Source organism: Asparagus officinalis, chromosome 2 (genome assembly GCF_001876935.1).
Source record: "Asparagus officinalis chromosome 2, Aspof.V1, whole genome shotgun sequence".
Classification (NCBI taxonomy): domain Eukaryota; kingdom Viridiplantae; phylum Streptophyta; class Magnoliopsida; order Asparagales; family Asparagaceae; genus Asparagus; species Asparagus officinalis.
The window spans coordinates 14,242,082-14,264,343 of record NC_033795.1 but is presented as its reverse complement, the minus strand read 5'-3'; the positions used below and the strand labels follow the sequence as shown (position 1 = coordinate 14,264,343).

The window sequence follows — 22,262 nt, the reverse complement described above, 5'->3', positions numbered from 1 at the left end:
TGCTGCCTCTTGTCCGCTGCGAAATTACGAGCAGCTCGGGCAGCAGGCTAAATGCTGCTGCAGTGATGATTTCTTCATTGTTTTTCTTAGCAGTGCACAGGGTCACATTGCGAAACAAGAGTGACCTTCAATAAAGTGGGACCAAATAAGATATCTCGTTAATCACTTTAAAATGTGTGTCAATAATTCAGTCACAGGGCAATTGCATAGCCGATTTACAAAAGGAGACCAGAAATATGGAGCTGACAAACGACCGATGCAAGCACCACTTATCCTCTGCATCTCCTTTCCTTGCATTACGTAATAATCATCTTCAATATAATATGATAATGATATGATTATGTACACATTTGTGTATAAGTAAGTATCATATTATGTATTTCTCATCCCAAATTAATTCGTTGACACTGAAAATATACCTTCAGATGGTTCTTGCTCAGTTTGGTTTCAACCGTTTGGACAAAACTCTGTCCAAACGGTTTCACCCGTTTGGACTATTTATTTTTATCATTTTTTAATTTTAGCTATTTTAAATATCTACCTACTTACATTTAATATGCACATCTCACACAATAATTTCTCAATATATCACATTGAAATCGAAAATATATACATACACAAAAATGTCTCAAACAATGCTAAATATCCAATATTATATATACATACACAATGATTACTCAATATATAATATTAGAGACAAAGCATATACATATGCAATGATTACTCAATATCTCTGTGTTGAAAAATTTCAAAAGAGATGTATCATATAATAACATTCTATTCCACTATCTGAACATTCATTCTCGGTAACTCAAGTGTACACCCCGCAATCTAGGCTACTGCAAGTACAAAAATAGGAAGTACAACTATAAAAATTTTCATGGAACCGCAATATATAAATTCTATGTATCGGCAAATATAGCAAAACAACATAGGAATAGGTTGAATACACTCACCCACGTTGTTGCGGTACATCAACACTTTCTATCTCATGACAAGAGCTAATATCTATATTCCACTCATCGGGGATGGATGTCATAAGCTTCGCTCTAAAATCATTGGCATCGGACATATATCCGCATAGAGAAGAGTAATGATGAAACCTTTTCTCTTTTATAGATAACACCAACATATGCCAATGAAATGAAGTTAGAAGTGGGAAAATAATCTTATCAAGTGCGACGAAACGTGTACTAGTTATTGGCTTAAACATGCGTTCGACACTTGACGGATTATTTTCGTTTATGCATCTCTACAAAAAACCAAAGAGAGAATTATTTTTAGTATCGAAGATAATACATGAATAATACTTATAATCTCCAATCGAGAATCCACTTACAGTAACCCATGGACTGCAGATGTGTATGTTCTTCGCATAATTTGGACGCATCTCCATCAACATATTTAGAAGCACAACATAGGAGGCTATAACCTGAAATGCACATAATAAAAAATTAAAGGTTATATGCTACATGCATTGTGTGAAACGCAAGTACAAAAAAGGGAACTTACGTCGCAACCAATTGCTTCGCCTTTAAGTAATTCCAATGCATCCTTACGAGTTACCAAAGCATCACTTGATGACCACACTAATGTCTCCCTACATATGAAAAAACTTACTAAATATGTCGATGAAAACACAATAAAAGTCATAAAAATAGGTCTTTCGATATTCCTTACATTGTCATCTTTTTGTCCCTCCAAAAGTTATCGAGTACTTCTCGTTCATCATCCCTTACTTCCTTCCTTCCCGGGTATTTTGGTACACCTTTAGGATTATAAAGCGGGACAAAGGGATCACGTGTAGATGGTCCGGCGAGCCGCGATCTTGATAGAACCGTTCGTTTAATGGAAGGGGTTCTACGCTTGCCTTCAATCACCGCAATATCGCGCGGGCTAAGCAGAAAGTCGTCATCATCCGGTTCAATTGACTCGTCGACAACATCATCATTAGCACCATCTCCACCATCATCATCTCCACCATCATCTTTTTTATCTACATTCATTCTATCTACATCTTCATCCTCATCCACATCACCACGATCCCCCTCATCTCTATCATCCTCCTCATTCCCGCCATCCTCATCGCCGCCATCACTATCATCTTCATCATCCCCGTCATCCTCATCTCCGATATCACTATCGACATCCTCTTGCCTTCCACCGAATATTTCCCTCTTCATCTTCAAGAGAAGGTTTAATTCAACTTTCTTTTCATGGATGAGCCGATCCAAATCAGCTTCAGTGATTATCTACATGTAAACAACCCAAGCACAGTTACATTCATGAATAAAACCAACGAAAGCATAGATAATTCACCAACATCAAATAATAAGTTCTATTTTAGCAAAAAGCACATTAAATTACTATTTGAACCCACATAATAATTGGAAAAGTAACATTACATACAAATAAACCATTATACCTTTCCCTTGAATTTTGAAGAGGTAGCTTCTTTAGTGGAAGTGGCGGCTTCAGCAATCCTCTTTTGAAATTGTAGAGACCTCGAGCCCTTATGATATTGGCTAAAATTATCCGGGTCTCTAATTAAATTGTGCAATGCATTCGTCCGTAAAGGTTTTGGACACTTGTAGAAGCTTAGGATGGGTGGTAGGGATTCAGCTCCTACACGAAGGCTTAGCTTTCCGACAAGCTCATAAAACCATATCTGTGAACATTTGATAATTTTAGTACAACAGTAAATATGACTAAATGAACTAAATATATAAAATGAAAAATGACATAAATATAGAAAATGTTAACTTACCACCAAAACCGATGCAAAGCCCCCTATATAACCACCTCTACTTCGATTTCCCTCCGACCTCTTGGTGATGGTCTTTTTAGCCTTAACCATCTCAGTCCTTAACACACTGAACACTGCTTCAGCCCAATTGTACTCATTAAGAGTGTCCAATTTCTCCGCATATCTAAATGCAAATAAAGGGCAACCCATATTAGCTTGAGGGCATAATATAAAGCCTATGATGAAAGCCACGAGCATCTGTGGCACAAGAGGATCTCTACGCTCAGCCATCTCCTGAATAAGTTCACCCATCCTACCCCTTCTAGCACAAACAATCTTCTTCTTTTCCTCGTTACTTTTCTTCTTTCCTCTCCTAGTCCTACACTTGCTATCCTCCACGATTTCTGTCTTCGACCTAAACGATAGCACGAGCTTGTAGATTGTCTCGCGATCGCTTCTATGGAACCTCGTGTCTACAATAGATCCTCCCATCGGAAGACCCGTAATTCTTGCAACATCTTGAACACTAAAAGAGGTCCATTTTCCTCCAATCTTGAAGCTATTTTTTTCAGCATCAAAGACTTCCAGCAAGCAATCCACTAGAACAGGGTGAATTGGAACATTAGCAACATCCAAATACCCAACGAAAGGTGTATCTCGAAGGGCTGTCCGATGATCCTCCAATGATGTAGAAGAAATATGATTTTGGAGGAGGTCCCGGAAGTAGCTAATATTTGATGGAATTCTAACCACATCCATGGTGTGCTTTTCTGCAACCAAAAAAAATTAAGCCAACGTTAGTATCATATCAATATTATACTTTTCGAAAATGGATGCATAGTGAATATCCATTCTATCCCCGGTGAATATTTCTGTGATGTATGCCGTATGCTCATTATACCAAACGAGGCTTTTCAAGCACAATGCGCACATTTATACTGTAAACGGTGCCTGTCCTTATGATGGCTATACTGTGACTGAAGCAAGCTCTAAGGTTTATTCTTCTTTCGTTTTTCTTTTATTTTTTACATGAGTCTGAAGTTTACTTAAATTTCTTAACATCAAAACTGCAGCCTCTGGTAGAATCTAGCAAAGAACTTGTAGAGGCCATTGGCAAAGTAGTTGTACACTGGGGAGAAAGAGAGAGGGGCGTTTTGGGGTTTTAACCGTGTGGTGCTTTGGATTATTTAGTTTAAATTGCAAATTATCTTCAGTTGAATCATAAACACTCGCAAAGTAAATATAAGTTCAATGACAGCCATTTGTTTCACTGCAACTATCAGCAACAACTAGCAAAAGGGAAGCACTTTCACATAAATGACATCAACTTGCAAAATTTTGTGCTACAGAGTGGTCCAGAAGCAAGTTAATGCATCCCCATAACTTCAGATTTCAAAGTAGAAGCACAGATTTCAAAGTAGAAGCACAGATAAGGCCTAGGTCATACAAATATAGCTCCATAATTCAAAATGCTCAACATAAGGCACATCCAACTATGGAAAACCTCAATTAGAAGAAAATATTACACAATCAAACAAATTGAAGTACAGGAGCATACTTACTTAACTCAAGGCATAGAGACAGATAGCAGTCAGAGCATACTTACTAAACTCAGGGACTGCGACGACGACGGGCGAGGTCACTGCGGCGAGGTCACTGCTACGTGGTCACTGCGACGGCGACGGGCGACGGCGAGCGGCGAGGTCGAGATCAAGACTACGGCGAGCTCTGTGCGTGGTCACTGCGACGGCGAGGTCGAGATAAGGCGACGGCGAGGTCGAGATCAAGGCGACGGCGAGGTTGAGAAATTTTACTATGTTTTTGTATAAATACATATGTCTACATTTACTGTATTTTGTAATTTGGGCTTAAAGATAAATACCCAAAGATCTTTGGGTTTATGGATACATGAAATAGTAAATGGGTTTATAGGTAAAGATGGGTAATCATTTGGGCCTAGAAATAAAAAACCCAAATTTTTAACTACGTCCTCATAGTCAATATACCTACCCACGGTCAAGATCTAGCATCCTATCCGAATTATGCATATAGGAGTGCAAGGATTTTCATAGTTAGTATAATAGTCAGAATTATCAAATTAACCATCTAACCACGCGTGAATAGTATAGATCACCCATTTTCTATAAAATATTTTGATAGAATTTTTACTCGTCAAGATCAATAATTTAAAAATACATACGCCGCTCGTCTAGATTTTCCGCTTGTCATGATCTCATTCTTTGAGGGAGAGATCGAGTGGGTTCTCCGATTCGTGGGGGTTAATTTTAAGGAGCTTGGATTGATTCATGAGGAGGAAGGGGGATTTCGGGGATAAAAATGAGATCTTTTGTGCGTTTTTGACGAGGGAAGTTGGGGATTAGGGGTTTGTTTCCTTTTTTTTTAGAGGGAAAGGTGGAGAAAACCTGCCAAAAATACAGCTTTTAGCAGGCTTTCCACCCAAATCGTCTCTAAAAAGATAATTTGGGTGGAAAGCTTGCCAAAAGCTGCACTTTTGGCAGGCTTTTGACAGGCTTTCCTCACCTTTCCCTCTCAAAAAAAAAGGAAACAAACAGCCCCTTAATGAGTGGGTTTTCGCATAGCGTTTTCTTTCTTTTTGGGCTTTTTAGATATTAGCCCCTCAAACTTCAATAATTCCTTCTCGGTCTCTCAATCTTTGATATTGTTCATACATCCCGGACATCTTTGAAATTGCTCAAATGTCCGTCAACTTTTCAAGGGTCTTACAAATTTGTCCTTCTGTTAAGCTTCAGTTAGGTCTCGAAACCATGATTAGATTAGCTCTTAGTCCACAACTCTCAATTAGCATACGGGAATTTTGTTGCTTATGATTTCAGAGTCAAATCTTGATACTTTCATTATTTGCAAATTTAGCTTGAGATCGTATTGTTAATCAAAACATCATTCTGTAATTCTTCAATCAGAAAACTTAACTTACAATCAGAAAAAGAGAAAACAAACAGTTCTTACTGCAGCACCAAAATAACATGAAACTTTGAAAAATTATCTACAGTTTATCCATTCTATCTATTCAACTACTTTAGAATTTGTACATTATGGGTTCATATCTGAACAATGTTTGCTCCAAGCTTTTTATTGTTCTGCATCTCGCAAAACATCGCCCGATTGAACATTTAGACTCTTCAGCTTGTTTCTTCTTTCGTTCTCATCATAGCTGCGAACTCACTGTAATCTATCTGCCCATCCTGCAACAATTAAGAGAATTATTCACCAGAAATTTGTGTGAGTAATGCCTCCAAACTTTTTTGCATTACCAGAGAACACACATTGTTTTGGTTGATTTCTTTGATCATTTCATCAAGACGGACATCACCAAGGCCAAAATCTGTACACACTTGTGAGAGATCGTCGATGGTTATGTTGCCATTCCCGTCTTTGTCAAAGAATGAGAAAGCATTCCTCAAGTTCTCCTCTATCTCCAACTTACTCAGGTGAAGAGTTGCAGCGAGAAATTCATTGCAGTCTATTGTGCCATTGTTGTCTGTATCAGCCTATGAAGAACATAAAAATGTATAAGCAACTTGTCAAATAGTTCTAATATGAATGGCCTAATACATACCCCTTCCATAAGAGCTTGGATCTCAGAATCCATCAGATTCGATCCTAATTTTCTCAGACCCTTCTTTAGTCCATCAAATGTGATTGTACCAGCATTGTCGGTGTCGAAGATTTTGAACAATTTCTTTAGACCAGCTATCTCTTCTTCTGACATGTTTTCTGCTATAACCTGCAATATATAAGCAGATAATACATCAAAATACCATAATATATGCTATATGTAAAGCTCCTGAGTCATATAGTGTTCCTTTTCATATCCGCATTGCCTAAAACTCTAAAAAAGAAAAGTGCACAGAGCACGGTTGAGTGAAAGAGATACGGCATGTTTATCATATTGCCGTAACTGAATTTGATTAAACTGAGATTTGAATACTTTTATGAATGACTATAGCCATGGAAAAAAGTGCAGCAAACTTACAATCCTCAGGACCGATTTGAAAAGAATACATAAAGCAGTAGGGCTTACTCTCAAAGCCATTTTCTTTAATTTGTTCATTGCAGAGAATCGCTGCAGTCGTGATAAAACAGCAGACTCCAAGGGTTTGACAGGAGCAACTCCATCCCCAACAATCCATGGGTGGCCTGCAAATAGCCATTGACAACTTCAATTACACTTAACAAAACTTTTGGTGATTAAAATTCACTGAAATACTCACAGAGAACTTGATGAGCTGTAAATCTTTTCTTTGGATCACGATCTAGCATTCTAAGTACGAGATCTTTAGCACCATCAGAAATGGATGGCCATGGTTCAGATTCTAAATCCAGAGGCATTTTTAAGATCTGATCGAAGGTCTTCCCGAAGCTCTCAGTGTCGTCTTCTGAAGGTGACATGACAGAAAAATATGAACTTCTGAAAATACCGTAAACTATTATTATTAGAGAAACGTAAGATGAAATTTCAGAGCTGTAAAAAACTACCATGGACTAATAAAAACTGTTGGTAAACTACTCATTCGTATGAATTAAACCACAAAATTCATAAGGATAAAAGAGAAGATATATATAACACAGGAGAACAAAACTCTAGCAATCGTTAGACATGGCACTTTACTGAAAATATTACATGGTATTTTGTGAGATTTACTCTTAAAAAAAGATACAAGAGGAGAGGTACCATATTCAGTTTACCTGCGTCAAAGGGACAATACCCTCCCAATAAAATGTATAAGATCACGCCAGCACTCCATACATCTGCCTCTAGGCCGTATTTTCTATTCAATACCTCCGGTGCAATATAATGAGGAGTCCCAGTTAATTCGCAGAATGTATCACCTGACAAAACAAAAGTATCAATACAGGTTGTGTAAGTTGTTTTACTGGTGAATTAAACAGGTTCCTAAAGTCCCAACATATATTATTCTGAAAAAATAAAAAATAATAAAACCTCCAGCATTTTTATATATCAACTATATAACTAGTTCAGAGATGTCACGGGAAGACATGGATGTGAGAAATGCTGTGAAGTGTACATGTTATGATCATATAAGAATATGTCCGTCCGCGGAACATATGTAATGGGCATCATAAAATATCATTAACATAATCTTTAACGAAAACTAATATGTGACATGGTGCTTAATCCAAGAGCTGATACAAAATAATAAAGTGGTTTATTAGAAAGAAATACTTACTCCTATGACCAAGAAATTGAACAGAACAAGAATTTATCCAGGATGTGCTGAATTATTAATAATTTTCTATCAACTAATTCAACAGATAAGTCATAACTAAGCGTATACTTGTTCAGTTCACATTTATCATAGTTTTGATAAGATTTCTACATCCCGTCCCTTCAAGATTAACAAAAAGAACTAAAACCCTGATGTGATATATAACTCAAAAATAAACAAGAAACAATAAAAACTTAATACCCACCAGGCTTATAAAAGACCGACAATCCGAAATCAATAGCCTTGAGGGCAGCATCCTCATCTTTACTCACAAACAAGAAATGATCAGGCTTAAGATCTCTATGCATCACCCCAAGAGAATGGAAACCCTCCACAACTTCAACTATCGTCTTAATCAAACACGCAGCCTTCTTCTCAGTAAAAGGACCCTCGTCCCTAATTCTGTGATACAGCTCTCCACCTTCACAAAGCTCCATCACCAAATGAACAGACTCAGAATCCTCATAAGCTTCCTTGATTCTGACCACATTTGAAAGCTCAGAGACATGGTGCATGATCTCTATCTCATTCAAAACATCCTCATAGTCTTCTTTGAATTTGAGCTTGCTCTTTGGGATTGACTTGCAAGCATATTGTTTGCCATTTGATTTGTCAGTGCAGAGGTAAGCAGTGCCATATAGACCTCGGCCAAGCTCCTTGCCGAGTGTATAATGATCTGTGAGGTCTGGGGTCTTTTGAGGGAGAACAGAGTCTGGCTTTGATGAAGAAGAAGAAGAAGAAGATGATGATGATGATGATGATGACTTCTTCATGTTGAACAAAATCAGTATCTGGGTTTTGCCAAGAAATGAGTGCTGAGAGTGGTTTCTTGAAAAAAGACTGGTTCTTCTTGCTGATGGGTTCTCAGGCCGAGTTTGAAGGATGTGAGATATGTGTCCTATGAAGATTGAATTTTGATGAGCGGTTTTTGAAGTTGCAAGAATCAAATGGGTTCTGGCTTTTTGGTTTTTTGATGGATTGGATTTTGTTTGCTCATTGGAAGAATAAGGAAAATTCTAGTATCACATACGATGTAAGATTTTGTTGTTGGATTTTGTGGGGAATTAAAGAAAGACACATGGGGCTTGGGTTCAGATGATCCGCTGGTACATGATTAGATGTAAATAATGAAGTAACAGTTTGAGATTTGGTTGTGGTTTCTTTTGAGGCGAAACTGGTGCTAACGTGGCCTAGCAGAACGGAGAGTGTGACAGTTATATACAGTTAGTATGTGGATTTAGGACAAAGGTACAAGTTCACATAAGCCCCAAAATTTTGGTTTTGTCACTTAACCCCCAAAATTTCAGCCATCCACAAAAACGCTGTCATGTATCCAATTTTTTCAACATGGCCCCCTGACGCGTAATGGTTTTTCTCTTCGCAACATTATCAAAAGTTCATGGCAGGACTTTTTTTTAGTAAATATTTTAGATTGATAGGGAAAATGCGTGCTATATAGATAGGTCAGCATTCTGTAAACCTCTGAGATGAAACCATTATTGAAAAAAACTCAGGTAAACAACAATGAAGATGAAACTTCTACAAGAGATTCACTTGGATAGGAATGAGCAAATGGTGGGTTCTGTCTGTTTTGGTTCGGTCTATTCAATTCCGAGTTGAGTAGTTTAATTAAGGAAAAATTCTATATAGACCCAAAAGAAATATGCATATCAAAATGAAGAAATTTGTGAACTAACGAAAATAAAAAAAAGGTATGTTTTAGACAATTAAGAGAGCAGCCAGCTTGTTCAGGCCAAAATTTTCTCAAACTGACTCGACCAAAACACATTATGAAACTGAACACGACTGGCAAATTTCAGTCAGTTCGGTTGGTTTAATCTGTTTGAACTGATTAATACTCACCCCAACTCGTAGCACAATGCCAGATGATTATAGACAAACAGTTCTTAACAACTAAAAAAAAGAGAATGAAACTTTCAGCTCCCACAAGATAAAAGAGAATTTATTGCTCAGGCTACAGCTAATTCATGAGCATTTTGTATCCATAAGTAATGCATATTGAATTCTTTACAACCGTCATGTAAGAAACAGAATGAAAAGAAAATGACAATGTATAATGCACAAAGATAACACACTTTAATAAAGTTAATATTAGAAAATGAAACTTTCCAAAATTATCTATAGTTATCACCATTCTATTTATCCAATTTCTTCATCATTTGTTCATTCAGGATACTGTTCTTTTGTACAGAATATAGTGTAACATCAGTTCATGTATGTATCTTCGAGCTATTTAATGTCTCCTCCGAGCTATTTAATGCTCTATTTTTCTGCAGTTCCCATTCTCATCACGGCTTCAAACTCGCTGTAATCTATCTTCCAACCCTGCAATAAGAGAATTCATTAGAAATTTGCTTAAGTCACGCCTGAATGCTTTGCATTAGCAGAGAACATACCTTGTTTTGGTCAATTTCTTTGATCATTTCATTAAGATGGTTGTCACCTATGCCAAAATCTTTACATGCTTGTGAGAGACCATCGATGGTGATGTAACCAGTCCCGTCTTTGTCAAAGAAGGAGAAAGCATTCCTCAAGTTCTCTCTCTCCAACTTATTCAAGTGAAGCGTCGCAGCAAGAAATTCATTACAGTCTATTGTGCCACTGTTGTCCATGTCAGCCTATGGTAAATATAAAAAATGTACATAAAGCTTGTCAAATAGTTTTTATTATGAAAGGTATTTGTATACAGAGGTGTTTTGAATCCTAATACATACCTCTTCCATAAGAGCTTGCATCTCATACTCCATCAGATCCGAGCCTAATTTTCTTAAACCCTCTGTTAGTTCATTACATGTTATTGTCCCAGTACTGTCGGTGTCGAATATTTTGAACAGTTTCTTTAGTCCCCCTATCTCTTCTTCTGGCATCTTTTCTGCTATAACCTGCAATATATGGACAGTCAATACACAATATGCCAAATACCATAATATAGCTTATATATATAGAAAGTAATACTAGCTTACTCTCAAAGCCATCTTCTGTAATTTGTTCATTTCTGAGAATCGCTTTAGCCGCGATAAAACAGCAGACTCCGAAGGTTTGTCAGGAGGAACTCCATCACCAACAATCCATGGGTGACCTGAACACAGCCATTATTAATGTTAGTCACACTTTGACAAACATTTTGGTGATCCAATTTTGCTGAAAGTACTCACAGAGAACTTGATGAGCTGTAAATCTTTTCTTCGGATCACGATTTAGCATTTTATGTACAAGGTCTTTAGCACCACCAGAGATGGACGGCCATGGTTCAGATTTGAAATTCAGAGGTTTTTTTAAGATCTGATCGAAGATCTTCTTGAAGGTCTCAGCGGCATCTTTTGAAGCTGCCATGACAGAAAAATATAAAATTTTCAGGGTTTTGCAGAAAACTACCATAAACTATTTTTATCAGAGAAATGTATCATGAACTTTCAGAACTGTAAAAAATTACCATGAACTAATAAAAATTGTTGGTAGACAACTCATTTGTATCCATTAACCCACAAAGTTCATAAGGATAACAGAGAAGATGTATAAAATACACAAGGAAGTAAATCTAACTATCATCAGACATGGTACTTTAGTGAAAATATTTCATGGTATTTTTGCGAGATTTACTCTAAGAAGAGGTAAAAGCGGAGAGGTGGCATATTCAATTTACCTGAATAAAATGGAAAGTAACCGCTCAATAACAAGTATAAGATCACTCCAGCACTCCATACATCTGCCTCTCGGCCATATTTTTTTTCCAATACCTCCGGTGCAACATAATAAACAGTCCCATTTATTTTGTTGAATACATCACCTGGAAAAAATATTAAGTTATTTCACCATGAATTAAAACACGTTCCCATATCAACTATAATCAGTTCAGAAACATCATGAATGTGAGAAATGTAGTGAAGTGTAAATGTAACAATGAAATAACTCAATAAAAATTTTTAAAGAAAAATACAACTATTTTGAGCAATCCATAATAATCAAGCTTTCATCTAAATTAAGTGCTCATAAGACAATGTCAGTCTGCAGAACACAAACTTAATAAAGTGCTCATCGGAAAGAAAGACTTCCTCCTGAAAACTAGAAAATAAACAAAGCAAGAATTTATCCAAGATGTGCTAAATTATCGACATAGATCTATATCCACTAATTTAATTGACAAGAAAAAAACAAGTACATACTTTGTACAGTTAACAATTATCACAAGTTTTGTTTTTAAGGCATCTACAACCCTTCCGTTCCATATTTACTTCTATTGCTGAGGAACAAGACAAATACCTAAGAAAACTAAAACCGAATAGTTTCAATAAATTTCAACGCATTCACAGGATACTACACAAATAAACAAGAAACAAGAAGACCATAGTACCAATAAAAAATCTGACAAGTTTTATAAGAAAAGACTTCCTACTAGATCAGAGAAACTAAACAAAGCAAGAATTTGGCCAAGATGTGCACAATTATCTCTCATTTGTGTATCTTTTTGCCAAAAATGTTAATTTTCTTACAAAAAAAATTCTCTACCAACTAATTTAACAGGTAAGACATAGATAAGTGCATGATTATGCAATCCACATTTATCAGAAGTTTTGATTAAGACATTTACATCCCTTCACTTCAAGGTTATCAAAAAGAACAAAAACAATATAAACAAGAAGCAAGAGAAACTCAATACTAACCAGGCTTATAAAAGACCGACAACCCGAAATCAATAGCCTTGAGGGAAGCATCCTCAGCTTTACTCACAAACAAGAAATTCTCAAGCTTAAGATCTCCATGCATCACCCCAAGAGAATGGCAACCCTCCACAACTTCAACTATAGTCTTAATTAAACATGCAGCCTTCCTCTCATTAAAACGCTTATTCTCTTTAATCCTTCGAGACAATTCTCCACCTTCACAAAGCTCCATCACCAAATGAACAGACTCAGAATCTTCATAAGTTTCCCTGATTCTGACCACATTTGAAAGCTCAGAGAGATGGTGCATGATCTCTATCTCATTCAGAACATCCTCATAGTCTTCTTTGCTATTCAGAGTGCTCTTTAGGATTGACTTGCAAGCGTATTGTTTGCCATTTGATTTGTCTGTGCAGAGGCAAGTAGTGCCAGATGAACCTCGGCCAATTTTCTCGCCAAGTGTATAATGCTCTGTGAGGTCTGGGGTCTTTCGAGGGAGAACAGAGGATGGCTTCGATGAAGGAGGAGGAGTTTGATCAGACTTGTTCATCTTGACCGAGATGAGAAACTGGGTTTCGCCAAGAAATGAGTGCTGAGATTGGTTTCTTGAAAAAGATTGGTTCTTGCTGATGGGTTCTCAGGCTGAGTCTGGAGAATGTGAGATATGGGTTTTATGAAGACTGGATTTTGATGGGGTTTTTGAAGTTGCAAGAATCTAATGGGTTCTGGTTTTTCGGTTTTGGTTTTTTTCCCCCTTCTTATGGGTTGTACTCTGTATGACTCTGTATGCTCACTGGAATAAAGAGAATTCTAGGATTATATATGACATCAGATTTTTGGTTCTGGTGATCCACTGGTTCACGATTAAGTGCGGAGAATAGAGTAAAAATTTGGGACTTGATTGTGGTTTCTTCTGAGAGGAAGTTGGGGCTAACGTGGTCTAGCAGAGCAGAGATCATGACCGTTATAAACAGTTAGCATCTGTGTTTAGGACCAAGAGTGAAGTTTACAAACAACGCCACACCCACCCCCCTACCAAAAAAAAAAAAAAAACCAACCCAAACCCCTACCAAAAAAAAAAAATTTGTTTGATCCGTTTGGAGATAACCACCCAAAATTTTGGAATTTTCCCTTAACCCCAAAACTTTCAGCAGTCCACAAAACCCCCCATAAGATTTCCAATATTTTCAGCAGTGCCCCCTATTTTAGTGGGGTTTCTTTTTTCAAACTTTGTCAAAAGTTCACCGGAGGTTTTATGAAAATAAAATTGAGAGAGTTGGGGTTTTTTTTCTGAACATAATAGATTGATTGGGAAAGTGCAATAGCAAGTCAGCATTCTGTAAACCTCCGGGATGAAAGCATAATCAGAAAAACCTCAAGTAAACAACACTGAAGATATATATATTTTTTAAATTTTATCAAAAGTCCACTAGAGGTTTTCTGAAAATAATTTTGAGAGTTGGGGTTTTTTCTGAACAACACAATTTCTCTGGAAAACAAACCCACAGAAGATGAAATTTAAGAGATGCACTGTTTGGAGTCTTGGGACAATGATCGACGAAATCATAATAAGTGAATAGTTTCATAAAATGGTAAGTTGAGATATACACTCCAGTATAAACAATTAGTTATAGCAGGGTCAATCTGCTTGCAAGTAAACAATCTTTTAACCATTTTTTTTATTTATTTCTTTCAGAAAGATGCATGAAGCATTCACTCAAATGAGCCTCCCCTGAAGTCCTGATCAAAATATCAGGATTGGGACAATCTGCTCTACATAATCTGCTATTGGAACTGTTGAAAATTATCAACAGTTCTTATCACAATACCAAAACAACATGATGCTATTTATTCAACTACTACATCATTTGTTCATTCAGGAAAGTATTCTTTAGTACATCATATAGTGCAGCTAACATGAGTTCATGTAAGCAGTTTCTAGCCACCGAAATTAACTAGTTACACAATGGCACGCTACCTAAAACTGTGCCCCAAAGTTACTTAATGCTCTGGATCTCTCAGAACATCACCTAGTTTTAGCATTTAGACTCTTCTGCATGGTTCTTCTTGCTTTCTCATCATACATGCGAACTCACTGTAATCTATCTGCCCATCCTGCAATTAAGAGAATTCATTAGAAATTAGTATAACGGATTCCTGAAAGTTTTGCATTAGGAGGGAACCTACATTGTTTTCGTCAATCTCTTTGATTAGTTCATCAAGATTGACATCCCCGGTGCCAAAATCTTTACAGGCTTGTGAGAGATCATCGACTGTAATGTAACCACTCCCGTCTTTGTCAAAGAAGGAGAAAGCTTTTATCAAGTTCTCCTCTCTCTCCAACTTATTTAGGTGAAGCGTTGTAGCGAGAAATTCATTACAGTCTATTGTCCCATTATTGTCTATATCAGCCTGTACCGTTTTAAGAGGTCATGGTTATAAATTAAAGCTGTACCAAAAAAAAAAAAAAAAAAACAGAAACAAAATCCTATAGAGGGTCTCTCTCAGCGCACATTATTGTCTATTAGTGCAGTTGTGATTGCAACTGATAGTGATTGTATTGATGGTGTACCCATATAGGAATTTTTTTGTCCAAAGAAACTTGTCGTCAAATACTTTTATTATGAAAGGGAACTTTATACAGAATTATACCGCGTCCATAAGAGCCTGGATCTCAGGCTCTTTTAGATCTGAGCCTACTCTTCTCAGACCCTCTTTTAGCTCATCAAATGTTATTGTACCACTATTTTCTGTGTCGAACATTTTGAACAATTTCTTTAGTCCCCCTATCTCTTCTTCTGATATCTTTTCTGCTATAACCTGCAACACATAAGCAGATAAAACATAACCAATATGTCAAATACCACAATCTGAGCTCTTAATTTGTAATAGTAGCGCAGATATAAAAAGTAATAATAGTAGCTTACTCTCAACGCCATCTTCTTTAATTTGTTCATTGCTGAGAACCGCTTCATTCGTGATAAAACAGCAGAGTCCAATGGTTTCTCAGGAGCCACTCCCTCACCAATGATCCATGGGTGACCTGCACGTAGACGTGTGATAACTTCAACCACACTTAACAAATATTTGATGATTAAAACTCACAAAGTACTCACAGAGAACTTGATGAGCTGTAGATCTTTTCTTTGGATCACGATCTAGCATTCTAACTATGAGGTCTTTAGCGCTGTTGGAAATGGGCTGCCATGGTTGAGATTCCAAATCCAAATTCCCTCGTAAGATATGCTTGAATATCGCATTGTTATCATCTGAATGTAACATGAGAGGTAAATAAGGCATTTGTGTCGAACAAAAAGGGTAAACATCACGAAAAGTCCCCTGAACTTTAGGTAGTTTTGCCCAAAACTCCCCTCAACTTTATAAATAAGAGAGACCTATGACAGCTAGTTAAGTTGCCGCATGTACACAGATGGCATATTTCGGACAATGTTGCCCTTATGCGCTTTAACCGTAGTGAGAGAGTTTCTCAGATTAGGATATGTAGAGAGTAACGAGGATAAGTAGACATTTACCCTTCACACTAATACATTTATGATGATTTTCAGTAATTCAGACAGATTTTGTATAATTTTGAAAGTTCAGGGTGGTTTTCTCAACTTTTCTCAAGTTCACGATGGTTTTGTTCAAAACTTCCAAAGGTTCAGGGGTTTGGTAGTATTTAGCGATAACATGAGATGGTACCACATTAAATATACCTCCCCCAAAGGGAAAAACACCGCTCAATAAAATGTATAAAATCACTCCAGCACTCCATATATCTGCCTCTGGACCATAATGTTCATACACAACCTCCGGCGCAAGATAGGAAGGACTCCCAACAAGATCACGGAATATTTCACCTGAACAAATATAAGGGTTAGTAAAACCTGTAAAAAATTATTTCACTTATATATTAAACATGTTCTGAAAGCCCAAACATATTTCAAATTTAACTAGTTCAGAAATGTCATGGGAACTCATAGATGGAGATATGTTGTAAATGTGTAACTGAAAATTTCACTGACCGTATATGCATACCAAAAGAATTTTAAACAAAAGTACAATCGAATATTGCTCAACCTAAGAACACAAACAAAATAACTAGGGTTGTTTGGGGAAGAAGGACTTCTTCTAAGACCAAGAAAGCAAACAAAGCAAGAATTTATCCAAGATGTCTGGATTGTCAACATAATTCTCTAGAAACTAATTTAACTCATAAGACATAAATATGTATATAATTGTATGGTTGACAATTATCATACGTACTGGTTAAGACATCTACACCCTTTCTCTGCAAGATTTTCCTCTATTGCTCAGAAGCAAAATCAGTAACAAAAAACAACCAAAACCCAGAATTTTCAATCAAGTTCAACGCATTCATGGCAAACTACACTAGAAGTATGAGAAGCAAGGAAAACACAATACCAAGAACAAAAAAATTCTACTAACTAACTTAACTGATTTAAGTCATATGCATTCCTTCCCTTCAAGATAAACAAAAAACAACTAAACCCAAATGTGACGTTTTACACAAATAAACAAGAAACATGAAAACCTTAATACCAACCAGGCCTATAAAAAGCCGACAACCCAAAATCAATAGCTTTGAGTGCAGCATCCTCATCATTACTCACAAACAAGAAATTCTCAGGCTTAAGATCTCTATGCATCACCCCAAGAGAATGGCAACCCTCCACAACTTCAATTATCGTCTTAATCAAGCGTGCAGCCTTCTTCTCGCTATAAGGGCCCTTGTCCATAATCCATTTAAGGAGTTCTCCACCTTCACAAAGCTCCATCACCAAATGAACAGACTCAGAATCCTCATAAGTATCTCTGATTCTGACCACATTTGAAAGATCAGAGACATGGTGCATTATCTCTATCTCTCTCAAATGAACCCTGTATTCTCTTTTTCCACTCTTTGAAATTGACTTGCAAGCATAATCTTTGCCATTTGACTTATCAGTGCAGAGGTAAACATCACCATATGTACCTTTGCCAAGCTTCTTGCCTACTGTATAATGCTCTCTGAGTTTTGGTGTCTTGCGATGGAGAACAGAGGATGGGTTTGATGAAGAAGAAGAGGAAGGAGTTTGATCAGATTTCTTCATCTTGAACAAAACAAGGACGTGGGTTTTGCCAATAAATGAGTGCTGAGATTGGTTTCTTGAAAAAGATTGGTTCTTGCTGATGAGTTTTCAGGCTGAGTTTGAAGAATGTGAGATATGGGTTTTATGAAGATTGGATTTTGTTGGGGTCTCAAAAGGGTTCTGGGCTTTTGTTGTTGTTTTTATTTTTTTTAATGGATTTAATGACGTGCGACTTTGTCTTTATATTTTATATTTATATATGGAATTAAATAAAGAGACGAGGGGAGTTTGGGTTCTGGTGATCCGCTGGGTTATGATTAGTAGAGGAGATTTGGGACCAAAACTGAGGATTTAGGTTGTGGTTTATTTGGATATGATTCATGAAGCTGGGGTTAAGGTGGTCAAGCAGTGAGAAACGAGTGTGGCAGTTATATACAGTTTACATAAGTTTTTAGATTAAAGTGTTGTTTATTAATTTAATTTAAATAGTAGTTTTTCGTTGGCTGACTGCCAATTGCAATTTATTTTAGAAGATTTTGGCCATCATTCTACAGTTTCCTATGATTACCGTTCTTAATTTTTTTTTAATTATTGAGGGTTGCAATTACATTATGTGCTAAAAAGCAGTTTCTTTTTTTATTTTTGACCAAAAAAACAAATAGGTAAATAAGAAGTCTCAAATTTAAGAAAATCACTCGGTCAAATTCAAAGCTGAAGTTATTGATAATATTCGATAGGTGAAATTGATCTATTAAATATATGAATATTAACTGTTATAAACTAATAATGGAGGATGAGAAATCATTCTCTCTTTATTCTTATCTTTTTCTTTTACCTTTTGATTTAAAACGTAGTAGGCCATAAATTTATCCCTACAGATTTACCATACATTTCATTCTATGGCGTTTGGTAGCGTGTGACTAGAGTGTTTGTAGGTACAGTTACATGCAACTGGGTTAATTTTACTTAGTGTTAAGTGTTTGTTTGGTTGCAATTGCAACTTAGTATTACAGTTGCAACAACAGCTGTGAAATACCTTTTAGTTACAACATATGACTTACATCCAAAATGGACGTCACTCACAGTTAGAAACCAAGTCAAATAAAAAAAAAATCAAAACCATTATTTGATATTTTAAAAATCTAAAAAATTCATAAATATTTAAAACAAAATTTTAAAAATTATTATTATTATTTCTTTGAAAACTTTAAAAATAAATTATTTTGAAAAATAACTTTTAAGAACATTTTTGGAAAAAGTAGTTTTTTGTAAAATAATTGTAAATAATATTTTTGAAAAATATGATTCTTCTAAAAATGTGAAAATATATTTATTCTTGGGAGACATATTAATTTTAAAAAAAATATTATTTTAAATATTTTTTGCCTTGAATAATATTAATTATTCTTAGTTAAACATTTGGATATTATTTTTTAATATTGTTTTTTAAAAATATTTTCTTTCAAAAAATTTATGAGAAAGTATTTTTACATTTTAAAAATATGTTAACTATGAAAAATTATTTAATTTACCAAAAAAGTATTGTCTTCATATGACATAATATTATTTACAAGAATTATTATTTTACAAAAATAAAATTTTTAAATAAAATATTATTTTATTCAAATAATAAGTTTTACAAAAATATTCTTTTTTTAAAAAAGTATTACTTTGCCAAAATTATTTTTTTGATTTTCAAATCAATTACTTTTTAAAAATTTAAATGTTTCAAAAATGTTAAGAGAGTTAATAATTATATCAATTTAATAAAAATAAAAAATGAGTTACGTATATAAAGTTACAAGCAGAATCAAACAGGTGCAACAGCAAGTTGTAAATTTTTACTATATGAACCAAATAATTGTAAGCATGTTAGAATAGTTGCAAGATCGTCTCAGTTGCATGCAAGTGACACATTACAACTATTGTCGTAAATTACCAAACACCTATAAATCTTTTTCTTTAGATTTCATAGATAATATTTTATTCTACTAGATTTCACAAGTAACTTCTTCCTCCTTGAATTTCATAATTCCTATTGACCAACAACCTGATGATTATTGGTCTGAACATTATATGTGAAATTTAATAGAATAAGAGTATCATCTACATAATCTATTGTAGGTTTGTAATGAATTTTTTTATTAAGCGAGGCATTTTTTTTACGACGGATATTATATTCTAACTTACTGATATCTACTGTTTTTTTTTTAAATTCATTGTACTCATATTATATACTAATTGTTCAACGGAATTTATAAAAGGCTAATACACATTATCTATTTAATTACATAAAGCACTTAAGCCCAAGAGACTGTAAAATCTGTACGGTACTTACAGGTTGAAATCGAACATCCACGTGTGAGCAAACTATCGTCTCAAAGCACTTGAAACAGAAGGCCAACTAAACTTCAAAACACCAATATTACATGTAAAGGATACAAATATTAGAGTATTTAACATGTATATAAAAGATCACATAGTAATACTAGAATATTATCCATATGATACGCACATTATGTATAAAAAAACGGTAACATAGTTCATGTTGATTTTCTTTTTCCCTCAGCTTATTTTAGAATATTTATGGGAGAACAGCCATCCTGTGAAGACTACCAAGTCCGGAGTGCAGATGGATCCTCCCACTTGGAGAAACCAGTAGAACATTGGGATGCTCTGCAAAATAAAAAAGAAATGTAAGAACAAAGAACCGTTCTCAATTGTGAAGTTGAACATAAAGTGGTAAAGACTCGAAGAAACACAATTCGCGCAGATGCGCCAACACAGAAATCGCGCAGAACAAAAACAAGGAGAGCACCTCGTGATAAAGTGTCACTAGTAACGTTCTATGATTAGGGGTGCAAATGGATTTAATGTGACACCACATCCTAATGTGCTGACTGACCAGGAAATAGATTTGGATACAAACATGGTTTGTGTAAAGGAAAATTCATAATCCCTATTCATCAAAATCGGATACATACATGGAATGAATCACGAGTACGAAATGGTTACAAGGAAAATTGATAAAAAGAAAAAAGGAATATAGGCCATGTGAATACACTGCTCAAGAAATCCAAATTTTCTCAGTTCAGAGTTGATCAATATATATGACATTGACATATTAAGTTAGATCTCTGGATCACCAAAATAATCTCAAAATACGATCTCAGATTCACTAAAGTTAAAATACTTTTAACAGCTTGAATACATATATCAGGATATAGACACATATACATATATCTTATTTATATTCACGTCCCTATCAGTATCCTTCAAAAATTAAAAAAGATACTTGCATCCGTATCCATTTCCTATCGAATATCTATAAAAGGTACAAATAATCAAAAAAAATTCTTCCCAATCTTTGCAATGAAGCAGACAGGCACTCATCCAGCGCTTTCCACCTCCATATAACAATATAACAACAAGGCAACAGTTTAATGACAAGATGATTATATTCCTAGTGGCAATACGGTTCTCATAAAAATTATATCTTCCCCATTTTATTCAATGCTTGGGTGTGAAAACACTTTGAATAATACCTGAAATATATCGACAATGAAGTTAGGTAGGATGCAAAGCAGAATTTGGTGTTTCCATATTTATATTTGTTTTCCCTTTCAGTTGATATGGATGTAGTACTAACTTGGATATCAATTAGAACATTAACATTCAGCAAAAAAAGGTGGACTTTGATTGACAAAAATATATACTATATACTCTCAAATGGAACCAAACTCAAGAGGAAATAAGATCCAATCCTTAACTAAAGGTAAGGAAAACACAAAAGTCAATATTAGCTAGACTTTTGATTATTTGGGGGTGTGTATTTTTATGTAACAACCACTTTTGATTAATTTAGCTGGCTGGATTACCTTTGTGGTAGTCCATCCTTTTTCTCAAAAAAAATATATATATATATATTAGCTAGACTTGTTATTAATCATGATGTTTTGTCATTAATACTACATGCACATAACCTGGTTTCACCCAATGATACAAATGTCTGAATTTGTTCACTCAATCTCCAAGTCATACAGAGCATAAAGGCTTTCAGATTTCACTAACAGGTTCATCGAATCCCTCACCTTTTCTCAAAAATCTTGCACAATTCTATCAAATCACTACAGTATAATGATAAAACCCCAATAAATCCGATAAAGTTTTCATCTTTTCCTTCTCAATCAGAAAGAAGAGAGGGAAGAAACTCACTTGAGAGATCAGAGGCCTGTTGTGGAGTAAGCTTAGCAGAGAACCCACTCGCTGCTTGCTTGTAATGATACACCACCGCATCCTTGGCTGCCTCCTCACTGCAACCAAACTCATCAGCAAAATCAATCGAGACCCAAATCACCAAAAATCGGAAAACCCTAACCCTAACCCTAACCCTACAAAGGAACGCCAACGAACCTGCCCAGCACTGAAGCGAGGATCCGCAGGTGGTAGGACTCCGGCTGCTCCTGGCCGT

The 22,262-nt window shown here is 35.6% G+C and overlaps 3 protein-coding genes and 2 long non-coding RNA genes across 8 annotated transcripts in view; all 5 read right to left on the bottom strand.

The window, feature by feature from the left end:
• The window catches only part of LOC109830339, a 2,539-nt gene extending 1,545 nt beyond the window's left edge, over window positions 1-994 (bottom strand). Inside the window, exon 1 of the long non-coding RNA XR_002244268.1 lies at window positions 957-994. This is a non-coding gene — a long non-coding RNA (uncharacterized LOC109830339). The remainder of the gene's footprint in view (window positions 1-956) is intronic.
• On the bottom strand, window positions 5,714-9,032 carry LOC109830338 (calcium-dependent protein kinase 28-like). Of its 4 annotated transcripts, none has more exons than XM_020397580.1 (7): window positions 8,222-9,032; window positions 7,475-7,618; window positions 7,000-7,164; window positions 6,810-6,925; window positions 6,345-6,512; window positions 6,040-6,276; window positions 5,714-5,970 (listed from the first exon to the last, which is right to left on the bottom strand). In XM_020397580.1, the coding sequence occupies exons 1-7, from the start codon at window positions 8,787-8,789 to the stop codon at window positions 5,908-5,910; spliced, it is 1,461 nt and encodes a 486-aa protein (XP_020253169.1). In that variant the 5' UTR covers window positions 8,790-9,032; the 3' UTR covers window positions 5,714-5,907. The 4 variants fall into 4 exon arrangements, with proteins under 4 accessions (XP_020253169.1, XP_020253170.1, XP_020253172.1 ...); XM_020397581.1 differs by having other exon boundaries at window positions 5,714-5,961; XM_020397583.1 differs by having other exon boundaries at window positions 5,714-5,957.
• Window positions 10,162-13,447, bottom strand: LOC109830337 (calcium-dependent protein kinase 24-like). Its single transcript, XM_020397579.1, has 7 exons — window positions 12,699-13,447; window positions 11,681-11,824; window positions 11,193-11,363; window positions 11,001-11,116; window positions 10,752-10,919; window positions 10,434-10,655; window positions 10,162-10,362 (listed from the first exon to the last, which is right to left on the bottom strand). The coding sequence occupies exons 1-7, from the start codon at window positions 13,246-13,248 to the stop codon at window positions 10,300-10,302; spliced, it is 1,434 nt and encodes a 477-aa protein (XP_020253168.1). The 5' UTR covers window positions 13,249-13,447; the 3' UTR covers window positions 10,162-10,299.
• On the bottom strand, window positions 14,463-17,995 carry LOC109830335 (calcium-dependent protein kinase 28-like). Its single transcript, XM_020397578.1, is given in 8 exon segments — window positions 14,463-14,768; window positions 14,771-14,813; window positions 14,886-15,110; window positions 15,351-15,518; window positions 15,626-15,741; window positions 15,815-15,967; window positions 16,415-16,558; window positions 17,266-17,995. Coding segments are annotated over 8 exon segments (1,440 nt in total). The 5' UTR covers window positions 17,813-17,995; the 3' UTR covers window positions 14,463-14,724.
• Window positions 20,200-22,262, bottom strand: LOC109830336. Its single transcript, XR_002244266.1, has 3 exons — window positions 22,205-22,262; window positions 22,007-22,104; window positions 20,200-20,467 (listed from the first exon to the last, which is right to left on the bottom strand). It is a non-coding gene; the product is annotated as an uncharacterized LOC109830336 (long non-coding RNA).